The 25,508-nt window shown below is 40.4% G+C and overlaps 1 protein-coding gene across 3 annotated transcripts in view; it reads right to left on the reverse strand.

The window, feature by feature from the left end:
* Cntnap5 (contactin associated protein family member 5) overlaps positions 1–25,508 on the reverse strand; it is a 920,429-nt gene that overhangs the window by 267,175 nt on the left and 627,746 nt on the right. For all 3 annotated transcript variants that reach the window (XM_059280761.1, XM_059280759.1, XM_059280758.1), the window contains exon 13: positions 9,823–10,023. In XM_059280761.1, the coding sequence (XP_059136744.1) occupies positions 9,823–10,023 (201 nt within the window). The remainder of the gene's footprint in view (positions 1–9,822; positions 10,024–25,508) is intronic.

Consider the following 25,508-nt stretch of genomic DNA (forward strand, 5'->3'; position numbering starts at 1 on the left):
GCTGGATGGTCAGTTAGCCTCAAGGATCAACCTGTCTCCATCTCCCCCAAACTTTTTATGTGAACAGTGGAGAATGAACTCAGGTTCTCATGACTGTATGGCAAGTAATTTACTGCTGAGCCATCTAGGGATGCATTTTCCCCAAGTATTTTTAATCTGCATTGAGTTGAATTAGAAGATACAGAGCCCCTATAGATACAGATTATAATAAAAATTTGCATGTATTTTTACTACATTTGGTTATGCTACAGATCATAGATACACTATTTAAATAATATATTACATAGTGTGTGTGTGTGTGTGTGTGTGTGTATGTGTGTGTGTCTACTTAGCTGCATGTTCACTAAAGTATAAAAGATGAAGGGTAAAGTGCAATTGAGGATGTGATAATTCTCTCTCAGAGAACATATTTTGTCCCTTTAAATTCCACTGGAATGTGATCATGTTAAGCAATTCACTGCAACCCCAAACTCCTGCAATCCTGTAGGAATAAGTGAAGAGGATTGTGTGTACCTCCAGCTCTTAGAAGGTTGAGTGCAGGAGACACTGTACTAGAGAGAACAGGCAATCCTCACAGCCAGCTTGTTTGCATGAGGGATTTGCTTCACAAATGCTTTCTATTCAAAGAAAACCAAAGTAAACTCCAGCTCAGCCTTTCCTATGGGTGTTAGATTTTAAAGTAATGGAGTCGGAATCTCTGATAACTCTGGGTATGTTAGTCAGACTTTCTTCCTGCTGGCAAGTCCCTGAGACAATGAATCTGTATGGAAAAGAGGTTTGCTGGAGCCACAATTCTGGAGAGTTCACTTTGTGATCATTTGATCCTAGTGCTTTGTGTTGGTGATGGGAGTGAGGGGAGGAACAACCTCCGTGGGTCCAGGATCAAGAGAAAGCAGGTCATGGTGAAGGGGCCAGGGAGATGCTGTTGGTGAAGCACTTGCTGCATAAACATGAGGATGGAGTTAGGTCCAGAGACAACACTAATAAAACAGAGGCCGCTGGGGAGATGGTCCCAGAAGTAAAAGTACCTGATGCATAGGCTTGAGAATCTGAGTTCAGATCCCTAGCACCTACACAAAAAGATGGGCACAGCTTCATATGGCAAAAGATGGATAGAATCTGGTCATGGTGTCATGTTGTTGTATTCCTAGTGCTGGAGAGATGATTATGGACCCTCATGGCTTGCTGGTCAGGTGGCCTAGCAGAATTGGTGGATCCCAGGCCAGTAGGAGACCTACTATTTGAAAGCAAAGTAGACAGAGTCATATGTAACCAATCCAAGGTTGTCCTGTGACTTCCACACATGCACACATGAATCTACCTGCACACACAGACACACAGACACACAGACACACACACATACACACACACACACACACACACACACACACACACACACATACACACACACAGAAAAGTGGAAAAGAGGAAAGGAAAAGATGAAAGTGATGACCCCAATGACCTGAACATCTCTTACTAGGTTTACCTTTAAAAATTCTGCCACTCCAATGATCGAGAGACAGCCCGAACTGACCTACTCTGGGGATGGGATGGCCAAACACCCTAATTGTCGTGCTAGAAACCCCATCCAATGACTGAGGGATCTGGATGCAGAGATCCATGGCTAGGCCCCCAGTGGAGCTCTGGGAGTCCAATTAGCGAGAAAAAGGAGGGTTTATATGAGAGAGAATTGTTGAGACCAAGGTTGGACAAAGCACAGGGACAAATAGCCAAACGAATGGAAACACATGAACTGTGAACCAATGGCTGAGGGGTCCCCAACTGGATCAGGCCCTCTGAATGAGTGAGACAATTGATTGGCTTGATCTGTTTGGGAGGCATCCAGGCAGTGGGACTGGGTCCTGTGCTCATTGCATGAGTTGACTGTTTGAAACCTGGGGCCTATGCAGGGTCTCTTGGCTCGGCCTGGGAGGAGGGGAATGGACCTGCCTGGACTGAGTCTACCAGATTGATCTCAGTCCTCGGGGGAGGCTTTGCCCTGGAGGAGGTGGGAATAGGGGGTGAGCTGGGGGGAAGGAGAGGGGGGCGGGAGGGGGGAGAACAAGGGAATCCGTGGCTGATATGTAGAACTGAACTGTATTGCAAAATAAAAAAAATAAAAAAAAAACATAAAAAAAAAATTCTGTCACTCATCACCAGTGCCAAGCTAGAGATCAATCCTTTAAACATGGGTTCCTGGTGACATTCAAGGTCAAACCCATAGCAATATTCCAGTCTTAACTTTTCCCTTGTGCCAAGCAGCATGTACAGCTTTACTTGGGAGGGAATCCCAAAGAAAACCTTCATGGTAGAGTGCTAAATACAATAGAATGTGTGAAACTGATACTTAGGCTGTTGGGAGAATCTAATGGTGCATCCTCAGCTCTATGGAAAATATGAGAGAAGTTTTGGAAACTTGTGGATGGATAGGATGTTCAATGCCCATTTCCTCCAGAGAGCTGTAAAAGCTGCCTTGTAGGATCATCTTTCTAAGGCCTTGTCTATATTGTCTTCCTTCCAGAGGGATTTTTGTGAGTTTTATAAGTTGAATGAGATTTTGTCTAAAAGCCATATGTTTGAACACTTGACTTCCTTGCTGAGGAGCTGAAAGAGGTTGTAGAACATTCAGAAGATGGGACCTCCCTGGAAGGAGTGGGTTGTTGGGACTCAGGTCTGGAGGAATACATAGTCTGTTCCTACTTCTCGCTTCAGTCCCCTCTACGTTTTATAGGCTGCTTCCTTCTGACAACTCACTAGCTTCATCCTAATAAACTAATCTGTTTCCTACCTTCCCCGCCATGATAGACTGTATCTTCTGTACCAGGGACCCTGAAGGTCTTTCTGCCAAATCAGTTTGGCACAGTGAAAAGAAAAGTAACTGATATTGGGAGGTAGCTAAACAGGTTACTAATTCACCAGGGAAGCCATAGCTTCACTGTTGATTGCTCTGTCCTTTACATATAAACATTGCCTGAACTGGGTGCTACTTCATTTCATATGCTCATCATTTACTGCCTTTTTGAGCCTTATCCAGAGGCAAAATTCCTGCAGGGAGCTGAGGTGTAAGAATGGCTCAAGCTCCACCAGGGCAGGCTGTAGCCTAATCCAGAGACAAGTGGCTGTTTCATCCGACAGTGAGCTGTGAAAGGGGCAGCTGAGCACTGCAGGCTGGCTACTTCCCTTCCCTGAAATGTCATTCTCTAGTGATGTCTCAGCTTTACATAAAGCTGTGCTAGGAAATGGCAAATCGAGTGGGAAATTAGAAGGACACATGAAAGTGGACCACAGCATCTTGGAGTTCTAGGACACAGCTTCAGTTACAGAGATAGATGCCATGTCTCCTGGGCTGGCAGATATGAATCTATCTGGAGGAAAATCACAGAGGAATGTTCAGAAAATGAGATTGTCTTGGTTCAGTCACCATTTGAAAATATGAAACACAGTGGTACACCATGCATGGCCTCCTCTCGCCTGTCTTCTCTCTGCTCTCACTGTTGCTGGATGAAGATAATCAAGCAGGTTCCAGACAGAGAATTAAGGAATTTCTGTGATGATCCACAGTCCATCTCACTAGAAGCTGAGTGGTAAAATCATTGGTATTTCCCAGGAACCTGCACAGACATGAACAGCTATATGTCCCTGGCTGCTCTTCTTACTCCCTCTTTATTTTTCTACACAATAAGGAAATTCATACAAATGCATGCTCTTCATAGTACCCATTTTCTTAGATCTTTCACAGTATATAAGAAAGAAACAGTAGTGTGCTTTGAATTCAGGAGAGCCAGGTGTAAGGCATAGCTCAGGCTCTCCTCAGCTTTCAGGCACTAATCAAGCTATGTGGGGATAACAAACAGTTCTGTGCAGATATTGGGCTTGGTTTTGAGAGAATGCTTCTCTGGCCATCACATTTAGCCTCATACACAAGAAACCTTTGTCACCAGGGGCCATTTGGCTACTTCCTCCTTTTCTCTCAGCTTGCCTTCTTTACTTCCTCTCTTCATTATCTGTTGTGTAAAACACACAGGAGATGCTATGTCAAGAAGACTTCTTCCACCAACTTGAGTCCACCTGCAGATGCTATCTGCAAAATTTCATAGCTTTTATTAATCCTGGCATTCTGACTACGCCATTAATGGTAACCTATAAGCTATGGTATTCTCTCTTTCTTCCTCCCTCCTTCTCTTTCATATGTGTATATATAATTACTACTACCTACAAAACTTAAAGTTTTCTTTGGTGACATTTTACATTCATAAGATTACCCATACTTGAAATGAGAAGTCAAAGTTAATATCCATTTTTTGTAAATGAGCATATAGTTTCTTTGTGTTGTTGGGCTATAAATTGTCTCCACCTTGACACAAAGAAGAAGTCAAGGTGGCAAAAATTCTTGAAAATATACACACTTTCTTTTCTGGCAATGGTACTTCAAGGAATTTATCCTGAGTTATATTCACAGGGATCTACATGCAAAAATGTTGTTATAGCCCTGTCTACTGCATATCTGCATGTACATGCCAAAAAGAGACTGCTCATTTGAAACACCTATACAAGAGGATATACTATTATTGGTAAAAATCAATTATTGGCATAATTATGTTGGCTCATTGACTATATTATTACATTTATGTGTCTACTTAGCATGTGTGTGTATGTGTGTGTGAACACATGTGCACACAGGAGGCCTATAGAATTTTTTTGAAGGCTGGAGAATGACTTGTGGGCATTTATTCTTTCCTTCTATAATGTGTGTCCTGGAAATTGAGCTCGGATTTTCAGGCTTGGCAGTAAAGTATGGTACCTGCTAAGGGGGCTCAGCAACCTTATTTGTTCTTCTCTTTAGGAGTGTGACATAAGTGTGTGGATTAATGTGAGGGTCTTCAATTCGATTCCATTGGTTCACATGTCGGTTTTTATGCCAGTACTAAGCTGTTTTTATTACTGTAGCTCTATAGTAGAGCTTGATCAGGAATCATGATGCCTCCAGAGGTTGTGTTATTGTACAGGATTCTTTTGGCTATCCTGGGTTTTTTGTTTTTCCATATGAAGTTGAGTATTATTCTTTCTAGGTCTGTGAAGAATTGTGTTGGTATTTTGATGGGAAATGCATTGAATCCATAGATTGCTTTTGGTAAGATTACCATTCTTACTATGTTAATCCTGCCTATCCATGAGCATGGGAGATCTTTCCATTTTCTGACATCTTCTTCAATTTCTTTTTTCAAAGACTTAAAGTTCTTGTCATACAGATCCTTCACTTGCTTGGTTAGTGTTACCTCAAGGTATTTTATATCATTTGTGGCTATTGTAAAGGGTGATGTATCTCTGATTTCCTGCTCAGCCTGTTTGTCGATTGTATATCGGAGGGCTACTGATTTTTTGAGTTGAACTTGTATCCTGTTATGTTGCTGAAGATGTTTATAAGCTGTGTCAGTTCCTTGGTTGAATCTTTGGGGTCACTCAAGTATACTATCATGTCATCTGCAAATAGGGAAAGCTTGACTTCTTCCTTTCCAATTTGTATCCCCTTAATCTCCTTATGTTGTCTTATTGCTCTGGCTAGAACTTCAAGTACTATATTGAAAAAGTATGGCAAGAGTGGACAGCCTTGCCTTGTTCCTGATTTTGGTGGAATCACTTTGAATTTCCCTCCATTTAATTTGATGTTAGCTGTTGGCTTGCTGTAAATTGTTTTTATTATATTTAAGTATGTTCCCTGTATTCTTGATTGCTCCAAGACCTTTATCATGAAGGGACAATGATGCTCCTATTATACTCCATAAGCTTACAGATAAGCCCGATTCCAGAAATACTTTCTTCTTTTGGAGTTGTTGGCAGTGCGGTTCTATAGATACACAAATGTTACAGGCCAGTGCCAATCCTACTGGGTATCCTCCCGAAACTGATGGGAAGACCCTGTTGGAGAAGAACAGTATCATCCTTCTCACCATCTGGGCACCCTGCAAGGTGTAATAACAGCAGATCTGGTGAGACAGGCCCACTGCTACTACAGTGGGAAGAAGACCACGCAAGGAACCAGCCACATTCTGATGGAATTACTTCTCTCTCCACAGGATCAAATCTATACCTGGGACCATTGTTGGGGCAAGAACCCGTGGCTAGGCAGTAATACGTCCTAGGAGAGAACCTATTACTTTTCGTTATTCTGCTACATGAACATAGTATTGAACCGACTCCTGATGACTTCTTGTTATTCCCATAGGCTAATGCGTCTCTCAACCCTCATCAGAAAATCTTTTATCTTTAGGAGATGATGATTAACATGGAGACCCACAACTAGCCAAGGTTCATAGAATAAATGCCTGAGTAATGCTCGGACTTAAATGGAACATCTATACCGCAGCCCCTCCTCCCAAGGCTCAGGGATTCCTATTGTAGAAGAGGAGGTGTGAAGACTGTAAGATTTAAATATAGTGAGTGAATAAAAGAAAACAGTATCCTCTGGACACAATAGGACAGCTGAACATATGAAGTCAGAGGTTATGACATCATGAACAAGACCTGTACAAGCTAAAGCCACACAAAAGTCCCAGCATGAAGAAGGGAGGTGGACATGAAGTTCCGCCCCTGGCTGAGGGGTTGTTGGCAACTGATAGCTGCTGGAGAGAGAGTCAGTTTTCTTATAAGGTGTAACCCCTGATAAGTCACCCACTTTCCAATGGAAGTTCCCACCTCCATGAATAGATGGGTAGCACAAACTGGACTTGATGGACACTAAAAAAAAATGGAAACAAAGTGGGATAGGTACTGGATGTGCATCTGGGGGTATTGGGGAAGAGCAGATAGACATGGGAAAAACTCATTGTATACATTTTGCAAAGAACTAATGATAAAATGGAAATTCTCTTTTAGCTTATTTCTTGTGATAGCATCAACTTTGTTCTTGGTCTATTGAGATGGAAGCTGTGAGGAGAGACATTGGTTACTGGAGGCCTGAGCTATACGTTTTACAGTCTAAGGATTTCAGACTGTCTTTGTCCTTCCTCCTAGCCTTATGAATTTCAAAGCTTTGTGTCAATGGAATGATTGTGAAGTTAAACTGCAGAAACTAAGCAAGCTGGCACAAGGCAGGTAAGGACTGGATTGAGATATCACTCCCACTCTGATCTCCCCCAAATTTATACTCTTCCTATGTAAACCCAAACTCAAAGAACTTAATACAATCAAGTTAGGAAGACAATGCTTGGACACAAAGGAATGACAGCAACTGGACAAGTAAATGTCTCAGCAGCTACAAGTGCCTCTATGCTAGAGGACCTGAGTCTGTTCCCAAACACCCAGGTCAGGTGGCTCACAGAAGCCTGTGATTTAACTGATGGGTGGTCCAATACATCTAATCTCCAAGGCCATGTATGCATCTGGACACACACACACACACACACACACACACACACACACACACACATACACAAATGCGTGCACACATAAATAAATGACATAACCTAAGTGACACGACAGTGTGAGTCCTTTAGGAAAGTCCCAAATTTTAATGGACATGCTTCTATTTTTCATAGGAACTCAAACATTGGAAAATGACAATAAGGCAGTGAAAAGAAAGGAGGGCAGTCCCTAGAGCCAGACATCCTGAGAAGAGCTTAGGGTGGCACATGAGTTCAGCTTAATCATCAGGGCACAGAGAACTACTCAAGGAAACAGACATTGAACCATGTGGGACAGTGTGTAGGTTCTGGGATGACAGGAAAGGAAAACAGAGAGGCAACACTCTTTTATCAGCCTGACAAGCGTGGCTGAATCCAACAGGAGTTCCGGAATTGATTTCACAGTGATGATCCTGAGTCATCACAAAAGGGTCCCATTTTCTGTTCTGAATTCTGTGTTTAAGAAGGCAAGGAGGCATGTAATCCATTGGAGAAAGATTTCTATTTCAAATAGTTAAAATTTCTCTGAAAATATTTTTAGTGTTTAAAGGGATAAGTGACAGTTATCTGGAAAATTCACTTAGGCAGAACGGAATCTTCCCCTAAAGATTCTAGATTAGTCAAGCAGTGCAATGTATTTAGCCAGGTGTCTCCCACTCATGATTTACTGACATTTTTGACTCTATTGTTCCCAGGCCACTCTAAACCTACAAACGCTAAGGACCAGATACTAAATTTGGTGATATTATGTGATACTATTTCTTGGATACTTGATACCCTCGTGGTCTTTAGGATGAGTTAATACTTGCAGAAATGAATGACTCCATATGGCCTTAGTGGCCCATACATTCTATCTCAACCCTCAAGAAGAAGAGGTATGTAGATCTCTATGAGTTCAAGGCTAGTCTGTTCTGTATATATGGAGTTCCAGGCCAGCAGGAGGACATAAGACTCTAGTGTGTCAAAAAATCATTTATGAAACGAAAATGGAAAGCCTGGCTGAATGTTACCATTACCCTCTCTGCTTCCTGGTCCCTCCAGTGTATGAGCAGGCAATTGTCCCATACCCCTGTTGCCTCAGACCATCCTGCTTGTGCCACCATGCCTTCCCTGGCACGATAGGCTTCAAACCATGAACCAAAGGCGATTCCTCTTCTGGATGCTTTGTTAGGTGCTACATCACAACAGCAAGAGGGTAACTAATTCACACATGATAACCAAATCATTCATTCACCATTAAAAAAAAGAACTGGGGAAACATAAAAGGAGTTAGCCACTTTTTTTCTGAAATGAAATGTCAGGGCTAGGGATTACTTCCCTTGGTAGAGTACTTTTCAAATATGTGCAATAGCTCTGACTTTGATGGCCAGTACCACAGAAAAAACACCAAGCATGGTGGTACACTCCTGTACTCACGGCACTCCAGAGGTGGAGGCAGGATGACCAAAAATTCAAAGTCATTCTCAACTACATAGTGAGTTAAAGGCAAATGGATGCTGCATGAGAACCTCCCATCTTATTAGCTGATTAATTCATGAAAAATGAAAAAATACATTTAGATTCATATCCATTGAAGTCTCTCTTCCTCAGACAACAGAAATTCTGGGAACACAGAATAGCCTCTGCCTGTCTTGCTGGCCTCATTACCTGGTGCTTGCTCCTTACATATCCTTCATTTTAGACATAACTCATAACTCTGTGAATAAAGTGGGATCCTTGACACCTCCTGATGCGATCTTCCTTTCCAACAGTGTCCAACTACCACACTTTCCATATCTAGCTCAAATGCTCGACTTCAAATGCCATCCCTCACAACCTCTTCATTTCCCAGCTGTTGAGGGTGGGTATTATCAGCATGTCATTCTGAAGATGCAGAGACAACAGCCCTCCCTCAGGACGAAAGCCAGGACTCACAGCCTTCTTTGGGTCATATCTCTCCTCAAAGCAGAGTGAACAAGTGCACTGCATCCACTTTATTGTAAAAAACCCCTCTCTTTGGATGTCTTAGTGTTTTTACTGATGTCATACAACACCATGACCAAAAGAAACTTGGAAAGGAAAACTTATATTCCCAAGTGACACTCCATCACTGGGAGAAGTCAGGGCAGAAACCTGGAAGCAGGAACTGAAGTACAGGCCATGGAGGAACACTGCTTATTGGCCTGCTCCTCCTGGCTTTCTCAGGTTCATTTTTATTCATTGTTTTTCTTATATACCCCAGGACTATCTACCCAGAGGTAGTACCACCGATAATTGTCTTGGCCTTCCCACATCAATCACTAAGAAAATTGTCATTTGAAGACATTTCTTTTTTAATTGAGGTTCCCACTTTTTCAATGACTCTAGCTTGTGTCAGAAAAAAACACAGTCAGGGCTTTGGCTTGTAGGTTTCAAGGTGTCATGAGAAAGGGCAGAACCTTACCTGGTGTGTTAAGCAGCCTAGATCTCCTGCAGTGATATGCCACCTCCTGTTCACAGTGCTCTGAGCCATCAATCAGAGCCTCCAGCTGCTCCATACTGCCCCCATAGTTCAAGGTCATGGTATAAGGCTTCTCAGGGTTGGAACCCTGTACCCGAGTCAGCTCTGTGTTGTTGTGCTGAACCATCATCCAGATCTTGTCCTCTGAACCAAAAAAATGCAAAACAAGAGAAGTTAGAATGAAAACCCTAAGAAGAATTATATAAACAGTGGGTCACTCAAAGCACAATGAAGTCTCCACTGGAATGCTCTATATACGCAATGGGATCAAGGCACTCTAGTGCTTATAGAAGGACCAAAGAATTATGTTCCTTGCCAGGCCATAGTGGTGCATGCCTTTAATCCCAGCACTTGGGAGGCAGAGCCAGGAGGATCTCTGTGAGTTCAAGGCCAGCCTGGTCTACAGAGCGAGATCCAGGAGAGGCACCAAAACAACATAAAGAAACCCTGTCTTAAAAAAAAAAGAAAAGAAAAGAAAACAAACAAACAAACAAACAAAACCCACCAACAGCACAAAAAAAATGAATTATGTTCCTTATAGGGCTCTATCTCGAGTTAATATGGAGGCAAATAATCTTAGGGACTATGCTTGAGTCTTTATTCTACAGGCTTTATACTATGTAATTAATGTAAGTTATTAATTTAAAATTGACCTATATAATCTCTCTCCTTATCTCTGGGGAGACTGTTCAAAGACATTCTAAAGCATATCAGTCAGTGAAAATAGCACAGCATTTATATATTATGTACACCTACTCTACACTTTAGAATATCCCAATGCTGCTTTTGACACCTAATAAAAGATAAATGCTATGTAAACAATTGTTATACTGCATTGTGTGGGAAATATTGACACAGACAAAATGCCTATTTAAGTTCAGTACAGACACAATACCAGAGGTAATTTCTTAAAGAATCATTAAATATCAGGTTGAAAACTACAACTAGAGATAATAAGTATTTGTAAAACAACACATCATTATCAAAGATGAACTGTGCTGTGTAAACATAAGAACATGAAAATTAAACCCTGAAGTGACATTTAAAAAAATTCTGGGCATAGTGGCACCAGTTTGTAATTCCAGTGCTGGATGGGGGGCACAGAGAAAGGAGGACCTGTTGGTCTTGTTGACTAGACAGTCTTGTCTACTCAGAGAGCACCAGGTCAATGAGAGTTTTTCAAAGGAACAAAAAAGCTGTTGGAAAAATAACTTAGTAGTTAAGAATATACTACTCTTATAGAACACCCAAGTTCAGTTCCTATAATCTTCATTAGGTGTTCATAATTACCTGTGATTCCAGCTTTGGAGGTTCCAATGCTCTCTTCCAGTTTCCACAGGCATGTGCACTCATATGCACAGATACTACCTCCCCCAAACATAAATACACACATTCTTTTAATCTCCAAAGGAAAAAGAAGATGAACAACATCTAAGAAATCACAGCCAAAGTTGTCCCCTGGCTCCCAAATGTGTGCAAACACACATGTATATGCACAAACATATATGATGACTATTCTTGGTTGTCAACTTGACTACATTTGAAACTAAATGAAATCCAAGCAGATGAGTACATCTGTGAGAAATTTTTCTTGATTACATCATTTGAAGTGGAGAAGAACCACCCTTAAATCCAGATTTTTTGATGTGGGAAGATCCATCCTTAATCTAGGCCACACTTTCTGGTGGCAGCCTATATAAGGGACATGGAAGAAGACAGCTTTTGCTCTTTGCCTGCCTGGTCTCACTCTTGTTGGAAAGTCCATTCATTGGCATTAGAGACTACTTCTTCAGGATTTAGGCATTTACTAAAAAAGAGCTGAGACATACAGCCTTGTGAACTGAACATCTACTGTATTCTTGGACTTTCTATTGGTAGACAGCCATTGTTGGACTGTCTGGAACACAGCCTATAGCCATTCTAATAAATCCTATATACATATTCTGTCAGTTCTGTTCCTCTAGAGAACTCTGACAAACAAAACATTCATATGCACGAACATACAAAAATTATCTGGAAATTCTTATACTGAATGAATGCAGAGACATGGCATCCTTCCAATAAGAATGAAAGGAAAAGATAAGGAGGGATGTAAGATAAGAGGGAGGAATATGGTTTAAAAGACAGAGAGCTCTGCACTTGAAAGTCATTTTCGCCAGTATGAAACGTGGGTCACTGCACTTCCCTAAAACTCAGGGTTGTGATCAATTAAAGCATATGACAGCAAAAGCAGGGCATTTATGGCTACTGCACAGGCCGCCAGCAGGGCTATTAGTATGCTGGAGAGATGTCAAAGCAGCTAGGACAACCTACCTGCCGTACAGAGGTCCCATGTTCAGTCCCCAGCACCCATATCAGGTGGCTCCTAAACATCTATCATTCCAGTTCCAGGGGATCCAATGCTCTCTCTGGACTCTGATGAAACTTTACTCACAAGTGCACATACCCATCCACACACAGACACACAGGAAGAGAATTAAAAGTAAATCCTAAAGTTGCAAGTGACTGTGGGGAGTGTGTGTGGGATACTGCTGTGCTAACTTGGGTGGAAACACTTACTGCAACTTGACATGCAGTTTAATTCGGAACATCCTCACAACTAAAGCAGGGGAGGAAACAGGAAGACTTGAAAAGTGTTTGCCATCTGAGACTCCTGCCCACATAATTGCAACATTAGTCTTCACAGATTCAAAGAGCAGAAAAGGAACTGAGCAGAGAAATCATGTGGTTTCTTCCCTCTTCCACCCTCTTAGTTTTACAAATGGGGAAACAAAGGCCCATAAAGAAAAGCAATAACCCACAGAATTTCTATTAAAGAGCACTGACAGAAAAACACGCTGAAGGCACATGTTATTATTAACTATAAGTACCAAGATTAGGACCATTGGTGCAATTTCACTAAAAATAAATAAATTAATTAATTAATAAAAAGGGAAAGACCCGACTAATGGGACACCCTGTGTTAATTTTTCCCACCAATTCTTTCTATAATCTGGGAAATGTAATGTCATCTCCCCACACCTCAGTCTCAGAATATTAGAAGAAGAAAGAAATTGTTTGATTTTAACTATTTCCTAAAGATTTTCCAACTTGGTAATAGTTTTCATATCATGCAATTAATTTATGCTCAGTGACTGTGAATCATCCTAGGAATAGTTTCCCAAACCAACTAATTGATAAACATCATATCCCCAGAGAAACATGTGCTTTGCTGTTTTGAAACAGGACTGCATTCTTCTGTAAATTCTAGTCAAGAAGCTAATTCTATTGAATTTTTACTCCTAAGATGAAAATGACATAAACTCATAGTGTTAAAGGTGTTACCAGAAAAATCATATTGTTAAAGATTCACCTCAAACTCCACAAATGTTTTTGATATTTGTCTTAGTTACAGATTCTATTGCTGAGATGAAATACCATAACCAAAAAAGCAGGTTGGGGATAAAAGGGTTTATTTGGTTTATACTTCCACATTACTGTTCATCACCAATGAAAGTTGGGACAGAAACTCAAACAGAGCAGGAACCTGGAGTCAGAAGCAGGGACAGAGGCCATGGAGGGGTGCTGCTTAATGGCTTTGCTCCTCATGTCTTCCTCATCCTGCTATCTTATAGAACCCAGGACCACCAGCCCAGGGTCACCACCACTAATAATGGGCTGGGTCCTTTCCCATCAATCACTAATTAAGTAAATGCCCTACAAGCTTGCCTACAGACTGGTCTTATGGAGGCATTTTCTCAGCTAAGAAATCCTCTGATGACTCTAGCATGTGTCAAGTTGACAAGAAAATATCTAGTACAATGGCAATATACACAAATGTGATAAAAGTAGCAAAAAGCGTTATTATTCAACAACGAGGTGCTATAAAATAAAAAATAAAAATGGATAGCTTTGGAATGGTCATGACAATTATAAGAAGGTTTATGTTTATTTCTAAGGTATATTAATGGATTTCATGCTACTGCTTCCATGCTAGAACATACTTCAGACTTTGTATGTATTAATTTTAAAGATATAACAGGCAGAATAAAACATCAAAAAAATGAAGACCATGAGGAGAGATGATTTCTTGAAAACTATGGCCCATTGGCAAGTTTCATTTCAAAGCTTTCCTTACAATTATTTTTTCTCACTACCATCTATTTGTCATATATCTAGCCATGTTACATAATAATCTACCATCTACCAATTTTCAGTGATCGATCTATCTATCTATCTATCTATCTATCTATCTATCTATCTATCTAACCATATATTAGAACTTACGTTGTCTTGATTCTCCATGTACCTAACCTGGTTCTAAAAGCAGTCCACACATCATCACCCAATCATTGGTTTGACATTTCTTCATATATTAGATGTAGATTTTCAACTCTATATATTTATTTATGTGACTGTTAATCCACTTAATTACTTTAGAGCAATCATGTTCTATCTTTGGTTGAGATGGAAATGGAAGTTGTCTCAAAGTTGAGTGTTCATTTTAATTATGTTAATGCTAGCAATTCTGCTTCTCGATCTTGAATGGGAAGTACAATTTTAATAATTCAATTTAATAATTGGCACTTTTGGTATGTATAATGTACAAAAGATACAAAAGAACAATCTAGAGTTTCGCATCACTCCCCACAATGCAGCTAATAGGCATCACAAGTCAATCTATAAGCATAGTGTTCGGATAAAGAGGGAGATGAGGACTTACAGCCCATTCTCACACCTGGTTTTCCTTGGGGGATACTCACATAAGCAGGATTCACTCTCAATAGTCTAGCACACATACAAACAAGGTGACCTTGATAGCTAGGTTGGCTCCTCTGTGGACTACAGCATTACTTTCATTAAAATAGACCTGTGAAACGGAATGTTTAAGATGGTAGCTTTCATCAATGGAACAGTAAAAATTTTTGTGTGGATTTTAGAGTCAGAATTTTGATGTATGTGTGTGATAGCTAATTATCATTGTCAACATGACAGAAACCACAATCATTTAGGAGATAAACTTCTGGGTATATCTGTGCCAGAATTTCTAGATTTGGTTGATTGAGGAAGGAAAGTCCATTTTAAACCAAGCCACAATATTCCATAGGATAGAATCCTGGACTGCACAAAAAGGAGGAGGCTAGCTGAGCACCATCAATCATTCCTCTCTGCCTGCTTTCCTACTACAGACACCATGTGACCAGCTGTCTCCATCCCTCTCTGCCTGATTTCCTACTACAGACACCATGTGACCAGCTGTCTCCATCCCTCTCTGCCTGATTTCCTACTACAGACACCATGTGACCAGCTGTCTCCCTCCCTCTCTGCCTGATTCTCTACTACAGACACCATGTGACCAGATGTCTCCATCCCTCTCTACCTGCTTCTCTACTACAGACATCATGTGACCAGCTCTCTCAAGCCCTCAGTGTCATGCCTTCCTGATGATGGATTACATCTTCCAACTGTCAGCCAAATACATGTTCCTTTCCTAAAGTTGCTTTGGTTATATATCTTATTTACTATAGAAGCTTGAAAGTGATTAAAACATCATGCCTGTTCAATATTTTCTATGTAAAGGCCCTGGACAAATCACTACAAATGTGAAGATGTTACATTACAATAGCGATATCTTGTGATATCACTGACATGAATATCACTCTTTGTACCAATAATATTATGATAATATTTTATGTTATATCTTACAAGGGCATATAACAGGCTACATGACACTCAAATGAGCAACTAACATACATTATAGGCATGCATGTACAATTGCTGCCCACAGGTTACATTCATTCTAGGTTAGTTGTGAATAAAACCCAGCACATTGCCACGTCACAATGTCAAAAGATTGGGCACTCCTACATTAGAATTTTCTACAACATCAGAACATAAACTAGAATGCTATTTCTTAGAGTTGTAGGTGGGAATCTGACTCTTCAGATGAGCTTACAAGGCATTGACAGGCTGATTGTGACATCATTGCTGCTATTCAGGACCAATTATTCCCACTTTCCCCAGTGCTCATCACACTGTAATAGCCTCATGCATCTCTCTAATGCTCTCTCCTTTTTATCTTGAAATTCCTCAACAGAAGCTGTACTTTAGAATTTGCCAACATTTTGCTGATTCTACTTCTTTTATTCAGTTTAGTTTCTTCTCTTCCTTTGACTCTCAAGTGCCACTCAATCACATTATCAGAGACAGAGCTTCATCACTATTACTGTGCTAAGGTGAGTCTGTATGGACTTATACAAGACCATGACTTTGCCTAATTGAGGTGTATAATGGGTATATATGGTAGTGTGTGCTTATAATCCAAGAACTGTGTGTATGTGTTTGTGTGGGAGCATGTTGGATTCCTGGAGATCATTTGCCTAGAAACTTAGCAAATGTGGTAAGTTCCAGGTGTATGAGAGACCTCAGAGGAAAAAAAGGTGAGAAATGACTCATAATTTTGTCCTGTGGCTTCCACATGTATGCACAAAAATTGATACACACATTTACCCACACACCCACAACCATGCACACATACACAAAAGCAAAAATAAAACAACAGTCATACAGTTAAACCATTAAAATATTAACTTGCATAATAAACTATTCAGGCTAATGACATGGTATGAGAAAAAGGACCTCTGTGTTCAAGCCACACCAAGATTCCTACTATTTTTCTGTATAAAGTATTTACAAACTATGCCCTTTAAGCAATATGCATGATGAAGTTCTGAAGCATCATTCAGAGATCTCACCATGTAGTAGTATGTACACCAGAAAAGCATTCAACTGTTTTCCACAGAGTTGTGAGATTTCCTAGGATATGCACAATATTATGCCTTTGTGTTCAAAGGTATGCTGAGTTATTAAACGTCCAGGTATAAACATATGACAAAATGCATTCTCCAACTCTGCTGAAAGTTTGACAATAGTCGGGGAGAAAGTTGTGGCGGTGGTTTGAGTGGGAATGGTCCCCACAGGCTCATGTGTTTGAATACTTGGTTTTCAGTTGGTCGAGAACTTTGGGAAAGAATAGAGGGTATGGATTTGGAGAAGGAGGAGTATCACAGGAGTGGCCTGTGAGGCTTCAAAAGTTTCCCACCATTCCCAATGAACTCCCTGTCTTCTGCGGGCATTTTGAGATGTGAAATTTCAGTTGTCCCTATTGCCATGCTTTTGTGCTAACACCATGGACACAAAAAAACTGTAAGCCCAATGAAATGCTTTATTGTATAAGTTGCCTTGGTCTTGGTGTTTTTATTACAGACACAGAAAATTAACTGGTGAGAAAGAAATCAGAACCAGGAAGTGGCTATTGCTTTGACAGACCTGGCTGTGCTCTTTTTAGGAGGAATGTGAAAGACTTTGGAACTTTGGACTAGAAAAGTGATGGAATTCTCAATGGACCATCCTAGTAGGAGTTTGGATGACAGTAGTGCTGAGAGCAATGTAGACTATGGAGGCCCAGGGCAAGAGGTTTCCGAAGGGAACAGTATTACCAACTCAGCTAGAGACCATTCCTGGGATACTTTGGCAAAGACTGGCTGCTTCTTGCCTTTTCCTAAGAGTCTTCCTTAGGCTTGAATAAAAAGTGATGGACCAAGTTTTTAGCAGAGGAGATTTCATGACAGCATAACACTGACTCTGTGGTGTGGTTATAAGTAATCAGTGCTATGCAGGCCTACAATGAAAATGAACAAGCAGGGCCAAAAGAAATAGAAAATGTACCAACTGAAGAAAAAAAGGAGCACTAGGGAATGTAACGTTGGAGCAAAGGCTTGTGCTGAAAAAGATAAAGATATTAAGTAAAGGCCAAATCTGCACTGGAATAAAATGAAGGATGCCTTCAGGCCAGACCTCATTCAGCTAAGCTTCCAATTTGGGAAAAGAAAATGCCTAAGGAATTTTCTGCTCTTAAAAAGCAACAAGAAGATATGATGCTTCAATTGTTATTCAGTGTGATGAAGCTTCATCTCAAGTGGGCAGCCAAACTTAGTAGTATCATTCATGTACTTCTTCTGACTTTAGTGTTATGAAGGATACAGGAGCAAATGTGTTCTGGATCCTTTCTTCACTGTTAAGGAGAACCACTGAGGCCAAAGTGTTACAGAGAAGTTCATGCATGAAGTCCCTGAGTGGACAAGAGGCCCAGAGAGGTCATTCTGGAAGCTGTGAAAGTGAAACCCAAATTGTGTCAAATATCTCAAAATGTTAGAGGTTCCAAAGGCATGGGACACCTGCCTCAAAAAGCTGAACATGGGCAGTAGAAACCTGCTATAAAAGAGATTTAAATACCACGGCAAAACTGGAAGGGGAGAATTATGTAAGCCCTTTGACATCAGACATAAAAATGGAAGATTTGGAGTTGCCCTCCTGACTCTCAGACTTGCTTTGGTCCAGTATTTCTTCATTATGTTCCCATAATGGTAGACTGTCTTTAAATCTCCTCTGCCAAAGAAATTGGGCCATGACTTTTTACTTTAGTCTCAGGAATATTCTTAGGACAAAGGCAGAAAGCAGCCACGGTCTTTGCCAAAATATCACACGAATGGTCTCTAGCCAAGTTATTAATATTGTTCTCTCAAGTTGGGCCTCCATAGTCTACATTTTGGAATGGTAATGTATATTCCAGTGCTGTTGTATGTTGGAAGTATATGATTTTATTTTTTGATTTTATAAGAGGTTAGCATCAAGGAATTGCCTTTAGGCTCAGAAAAGACTTTGGAATTTAAAAGTGTAGAGACTTTGAATAACTGTAGGATTTTGGAAGTTGGATTAAATGCATGTTGTGCTATGAAGTATGATCACAAGCCTGTGGAAGTCAGGGAGTAGAAGGTGGTAGTTTAAATGAAAATGGTCCCAATAGTTTCATTGGTTGAATAATTGGTCCCCAGTTGGTAGAACTATTTGGGAAAGGTTGGGAGATGTAGCATTGGAAAAGATGGTGTGCCATAGGGATAGGCCTCGAGTCTTCCAAAGTACCCCACCACCCCCAGAGTGCTCTCCTTTTCTTGCTTATGGTGTTCAGATGTGAGACTTCAGCTGTTCTGGCTGCCAGACTTCATGTACTTGCTCCAACTTCATGGAGTCTAAACTTCTGAAACCACAAGCCAAATTAAATGCTTTCTTTTATAAATTGTCATGGTAATAGAGTTTTATCCCAGAAATAGAAAAACAACCAATATAGACTGTGCAAGAATGATCCATGTTTCTATTTGTTATGAGTATCTTAAATATTCCAATTAAGTGAGGGATTCCAGGCATTCTGCTGGAGATAGATAAAGGGGATGGATTTTCAGTGAAGTCTGGCCAGTTGATACAGCCTTCTGTGTTCTACAAGGGTTAACTGAAAGACGGAATTTCCATTTACAAAGTACAAGACACTAGCCTTAGGTTGAGACCCTTTGGAGTAATATCTACCACATAAACAGATGAATTCATCATGACTATTTGTATTGGGCAATTCCAAAGTTATACTTTTGTGCATGTGTTGTATAATGGTCCCAATTAAAATCACAAGTTCTATGCATAAAGGGGCTGGGGAGATGGCTCAGTGGATCAAGTGCTTGTTACTCAAGCATGAGGACCTGAGTTTGAGCCCCAAACCCATGTGGTAAAATTAGATGTTGTGGCATGTGCTTGTATTCCCAGCATAGTGGAGGTGGAGAGAGCAGATTCTCTGGTTAGCTAATCTGGACAAATCAGGGAGTTCCAGGCCAATGACGGATTTTGTGTCACAAAACATAAGAAATAATATTTGAAGTTATCCTCTGGCCTCCACATAATCCTGCACACACATGAACACACACATACACACACACACACACACACACACACACACACACACACTAAAGACATCCAAAGAGAAGAAGAAAGAGTGTGCTGACTAGCCATGACAGGATATTCTGGAACATCCTCTCTCAACAACTCTGTTGTAAATCATTCCTTTTCAATGCCCCAGAGGATCAGTTCCGCAGAGCAGGTCACTAGACATTCTACGTGCTTCCTCTGGCTCTCGTTTCAGGAGCTGTAAATTGTTTACATACAGAGCCACAATTTAATTTCCTTTCATATTTTTCTCCCATTTCATCTGATTGGTATTATTATTATGATTGTTGTTATTAATAATAGTAATTATAGATGCTATCTACTGTTCATCTGTTGCCATGGGGATCACCACTCAGAATGAAGAACAAACAAAAGGAATTTTTGTTAAAGAGAGAAAGGGACAAGAAATAACTCTGATTATTAAAGTTACATTCAGCACGTATATCTGTCTCTTTGCACAGCCTCCCAGAAAAAAATACTGCAGTTTTTCTATCACAATGCTTGGAAAGAACGGAAATCTACAGATTGTCAATACCCTGCTTAATTGAACTTAAATCACTGTAGGGAGCTACTTATGTTCCTTTAAACAGTGTGCTAATTCACTTATTCTCCAATTGTACTAAAACAAATCTACATTAAGGTCTCAGGGGTCACTTCTGTACAGATATGCATGTTGACAAAGTGAATTTTTTTATGCCAAGGGTAAAGACAGTTTAAATAGTCCTCAAAGTACTGTCTCTATGTACTTACCATCTACTCTTGGACAGTCTTCTGATATCTCCCAGCTTTTTGAACTGATCCTTATTTAACTTTTCCTGTTCGTGCCCTGTCTCTCAATTTAACTCATAAATAGTAAAGGGTAAGTAACGTTGGCTTAACCTGGGCTTCCATAGTTTCTACAGGCACATGTGGTAGAGGATTACATCATTAAATCTAGCTTTAAGTACTCTATCTACTACCCACCAGATTCCTGGAAGAAGTAGGTCAGCTCCCCAAATCTCAATCTACTAGTCTTTGAACTGCGAAGAGTCTAGTGTGCAGTTCTATGAGCAATACATAAAGACACACAGGTTGGAAGTCAACTCAGTCTAGAAGTTCTCCCTAACACATTCCATGGTTCTTGACTCCTATTCAACAACAAAGCCAGGAAGCCATTCTGCTCACGCTATTCCAGAGTCATTTGAAAGGTTACTGGAATAAAAATAGAACTCAGTAGCAAGAGAGACTACAGAATCTAAACACTCTTGAGGAGGAGTAACTACATTTTTTGTTTTCTACTTTATCATTTATATGGATGTTTGTATGTATATTTGTATGCATGTGAAATCATGTATGAGCAGGGGTCCAGGTGCCTATGTATGCTTACGTATGTGCTAAGGTTGATGTTGGGAATCATCTTTGATCACTCTTTCAAATTAGTCATTAACATAAAGTTTTCTCAATCAAACCCCGAGCTTTCCATCTGGCTAGTATGGGTAGTCAATTTGCTCTGGGAATCTCTTGCTGCTCCCTTCCCAGCATGGAAGTATAGGTGAGTCACCATTCCTATCTGGCATGTACATGGGTTCTGGGGATATGAACTCCAGCCCAAAAGTTTACATCACAAAAATTTTAACTATGGAGTCACCTCCCCAGCCTATCGGTACACTTTTTTTCCTTTTGATTATTATTGTCACAAATCTATATAAAATTATATAAAGTCAACCTGCTGAGTCCATTTAGTACAGAAATACAATTTTAATGAAAAATATTGAATGAAGAAATCAGAGAGGAAAATTTACAAATCCTGGAAGAAACTAAAAATGATAGTACAATCTACCAGGTCTTCTGGGATACAGCTGAGGCAGTCAGTCCTTAGATCAAATTGTATAGTGATAAGCTCTAGCATTAGGGAATCAGATCTAAAGTAAACAACCTAATGATGCTCCTTAAATCTTTAGAAAAACAAAAAGCTAATTGCAAAGTCAGTGTGCAGCAAGAAATAACAAAAGTTAGGGTGGAAATCAATGAAACAGAGACTACAGGAAAAGTGCAAACCATTAATCAATAAGAGATGGGTCTTTGACAAGTCAATAAGTTTGACAAACTCAGTCCAACACAGAGAGATAAGATCTAAATTAACAAAGTCAGAGATGAACAGAGAATGTTAGAACAGATTAATCCAGATCATTTTACTGTTAGAAACAAGTCCGGGAACCTGTACTGTAGGCCCCATCTTCCCTTCAACCTTTATAATGGAAAGGATGGCAATTGGTATAAAGCAATCTTTACCTCCTTTAAAAGCCATAGCGTTTCCGCCAGGAGCTGTTATTTCTCCCAAGAGTATCAGCTCAGCTGCTTAGGGAGGAATGCTTCTCTGCCTGTTGCACCCACCACAGCCAGCTGCTTTTAGAACAGGGCTTCTCTGTTTGTGGGAGCATGCATTACCAGTTCCAGGCCACTGCACTCCTGCATTAGCTGTGATGTACAGAGTATCACATCCATCATCACTCTTCCACCTGCCTGTGCCGGCCACATTTACGACTTCCAGACAACCTACTTGACTGTGATTTATCCTCTCGCTTCACTCTAGCCTTTACTTTTTACGTACCTTTTTGGAGAGTTATTTTTCTTTTTCCCTTGCTTTAAAGTAGATGGCATGATCAAAGAGACCCAGGAAATCTGTTTTATGGTGTAACAAGGTGGTGGATTAGATTCCACATATACTGAATCATATTTGGTAGCTGTGTGATTAAAAAAAAAAAGTTATGTGTCTAGGGTGTGCCGAGCTCTCTGTTAGTAACATACACAAGGCTAGCATAAGGTCTCCAAGCTGAATAAATACTGTAGACCCTGAGCTCTAGAGCATATAGCTAGGGGCTGAGGTTTAGCTCAGTTGATAGTATGCTTACCTAGCATGAAAGAAGACCTAGCCTTGATCCCTAGCCATACATAAACTGGATTTGGTGGCATATGCCTGTGATTTCTGTACTTTAGATAGGAAGTCAGGAGGATCAGGAGTTCACAATTATCCTCAGCTACATGGTGCTGCTTGGCTACATGAGACCCTATCTAGAAAAGTTGGTAGTGATTGGCTGAAGAGAGAAAAACTTTTTGCATTGCTTTCCCATTGAGATATATATGTGGTACAGTAAACTTGGAGGCTAGAAGACTCAGGTCTCAGACCAGCCATTTTTCCCATTGATCTTCACTGTTTTATCTTTGTGGCATGCAGAAAGATGGAAGTTTTCACGTCAAATTTTACATTATATGTTAAGAAGAGGAGAGTGATGCTGTGGGTGTTTCTTGCAGTGGTTTTACAGGTGTTTGTTTTCTTTCCTTCTTGAGACCCTTGTCTTGTCACCTAGACTGATCATGAACTATTCTTTTCAAAAATGAATCTTTTTAGGAGGTTGGAGAGATGGCTCGGTAGTGAAGAGCACTTGCTGTTCCTGCAGAAGATCCAGGTTTAATTGCCAGCATGCACATGGAAGTTAGCAACCCTTTGAAAATCAATTCCAGGAGATCTGATACCCTCTTCTGGTCTCCATGGGCATGAGGTATGCACATGATACATGAACACAGAAATAAACAAATGCTCATACACATAAAATACAAATAAATAAATCCTTATCTGTGTGTTCACATCTGTGTGTGGTAGAAATACACAGGCATCCACATGCCACAATGCACATATGAAGGTCAAAGGACAACTTGCAGGACTTGGTTCTTCTTCTGCCATGTAGATCCCAGGGATAGAACTTAGGTCATCAAGCTTAGAAAGCGCCTTTACGCTCTGAGCTAACGTGTTGGTCTTTGAACTCCTTATGTAGCCAAAAAATGACCTTGAATTTCTGATATTCCTCTCTATCTCTCCAGTGATGGTCCCAGACATATCCTCCCACTGCTTTCTTTATACAATACTGGAGATGGTACCCAGGGCTTCCTGTAAGCAGATAAGCACACTACCAACAACTGAGTTACTTCTCTAGCTCTCATCTCAGAAGTATCTATGTGGTCTTGGAAGATTTTTGTGGCAGACTTTATGTAGGTCCAGTCTCGAGATGAAGCTGGCAATTCATTCAAGTCTAGCTTCAATTCTAACGTGTGTCATTTGCACTGTAGAATAATGGTAATCTTGAGCCTTGATCTGTTACCACCTCTGCTTTCTATAAATAAAAATAAGAAATGATCCTTCCTTCATACTTCACCATGTGGATTAAAGGTGATAATCTCTCTGAATTTATAACCCAGGGCCCTTAACCCTCCATTTAGAGATGTAAAAAGGTCAATATCATACCACAGAACTTCCTGAGACTGAGTCAAATGCAAAAGACTTGTCTTCATCTTCAGAAATTTTAGTAAAGGGCACCATTTATATTTGCTTTTATAAGATCAAAGAAAAAGACAATATTCTCCCCCATATGTCTTTCTGTGAGCTGTATGTATGTATGTATGTATGTATGTATGTATGTATATATGTGTGTTCATATGTGTGTAGGTGCACATGGTTGTTGGCAGCAAGTGGCATCCTCAATTTTTCTCCTCTTTATTTACTAAAGAAAGGCCTCTCACTGGACCTGTAATTCATCAATTAAGCTATTTCCCCCAACAGGTCTCCCTAGTGACCCTGTATATCTGATTCTTGAGTACTGAAATTATAGATGGGCCACTGCAACTGCTGAGTTTTTCAAGTCGATTCTGGGCATCAAAACTCTGGTCCACCTACCTACATGCCAAGCTTCTCCTCTCCTAATACATCTCCCAGGCTGGTGACAGCTATTTGTAAAAATAAGACCGTTTGTCTATTCTGCATGAACTCTGATTCTGGAGAAATATACAAAAGGAAGGCTCAGGGACAGTAGAATTAATTCACTTTTCAGTTGACACTCATACTCCCAAGTCTGTCACAACATAAATGGCATTGTCTCTGTTACATGCCATCCTATGTGGGCAGCCTTTTCTAGCTCTTCCAGGTCTCCTTCATCCTAATTAAAATAAGACAATGTCTTTACTCACTCTTTCTGTGAAGCTACATACGCTACAACTGACAAGAGTTTCTCACGAACTTCTGCCTAGCACCTCGCTGTCTTGCAACTTTCCCATTACTGTGATAGAATATGTCGAACAAGTAAATTAGGGAATGAAGAGTTTACTTTGGCTCACATCGTCTGAAGATGAAGACAAGTCCTTTGCATTTGACTCAGTCTCAGGAAGTTCAGTGGTACAATATCATATTGTAAGGAAACCATGGTGAATAAAGCAGGAGAATGAAGTATCTGGTCACATTGCATCCACAATCAGGAAGCAAAGAGATGAATGCTTTTTTTAAAAGATTTATTTAATATATATACAGTTTTTGTCTGTAAGTCTGCCTGCAGGCCCGAAAAGGGCACCTGATCTCATTATGGATGGCTGTGAACCCCCATATGGTTGCTGAGAATTGAACTCAGGACCTCTGGAAGAGCATCCAGTGCTCTTAACCACTGAGCCATCTCTCTAGCCCCCAAGACAAATGCATTTGCTTGGCTTACTTTCTCTTTTTATGCAGCCCAGTATCCAAAGCCATGGATGGTGACACCAACAATGGATGAGCCTTCTCAGCTCAGCTAAACTAAAAAGATAACCTCCCATAGCCATACCCAGAGCCTAATCTAATCAGTCCTCAACTGTTGTGCCTGGAGGCTTGTCTCTTAGGTTATTCTACATTCTGTCAAGGTTAAGAACTATTGCTAACTATCACCCCTCCACTACTCAAGCAATATACACTCTTTATCAAGCTGAGAGATCATCACCCTTCTATGAATTTTGCTGATTTCAGTAATAGATCTTGAAATCAGTAA

The sequence above is a fragment of the Peromyscus eremicus genome, chromosome 15 (genome assembly GCF_949786415.1).
Source record: "Peromyscus eremicus chromosome 15, PerEre_H2_v1, whole genome shotgun sequence".
Lineage (NCBI taxonomy): Eukaryota > Metazoa > Chordata > Mammalia > Rodentia > Cricetidae > Peromyscus > Peromyscus eremicus.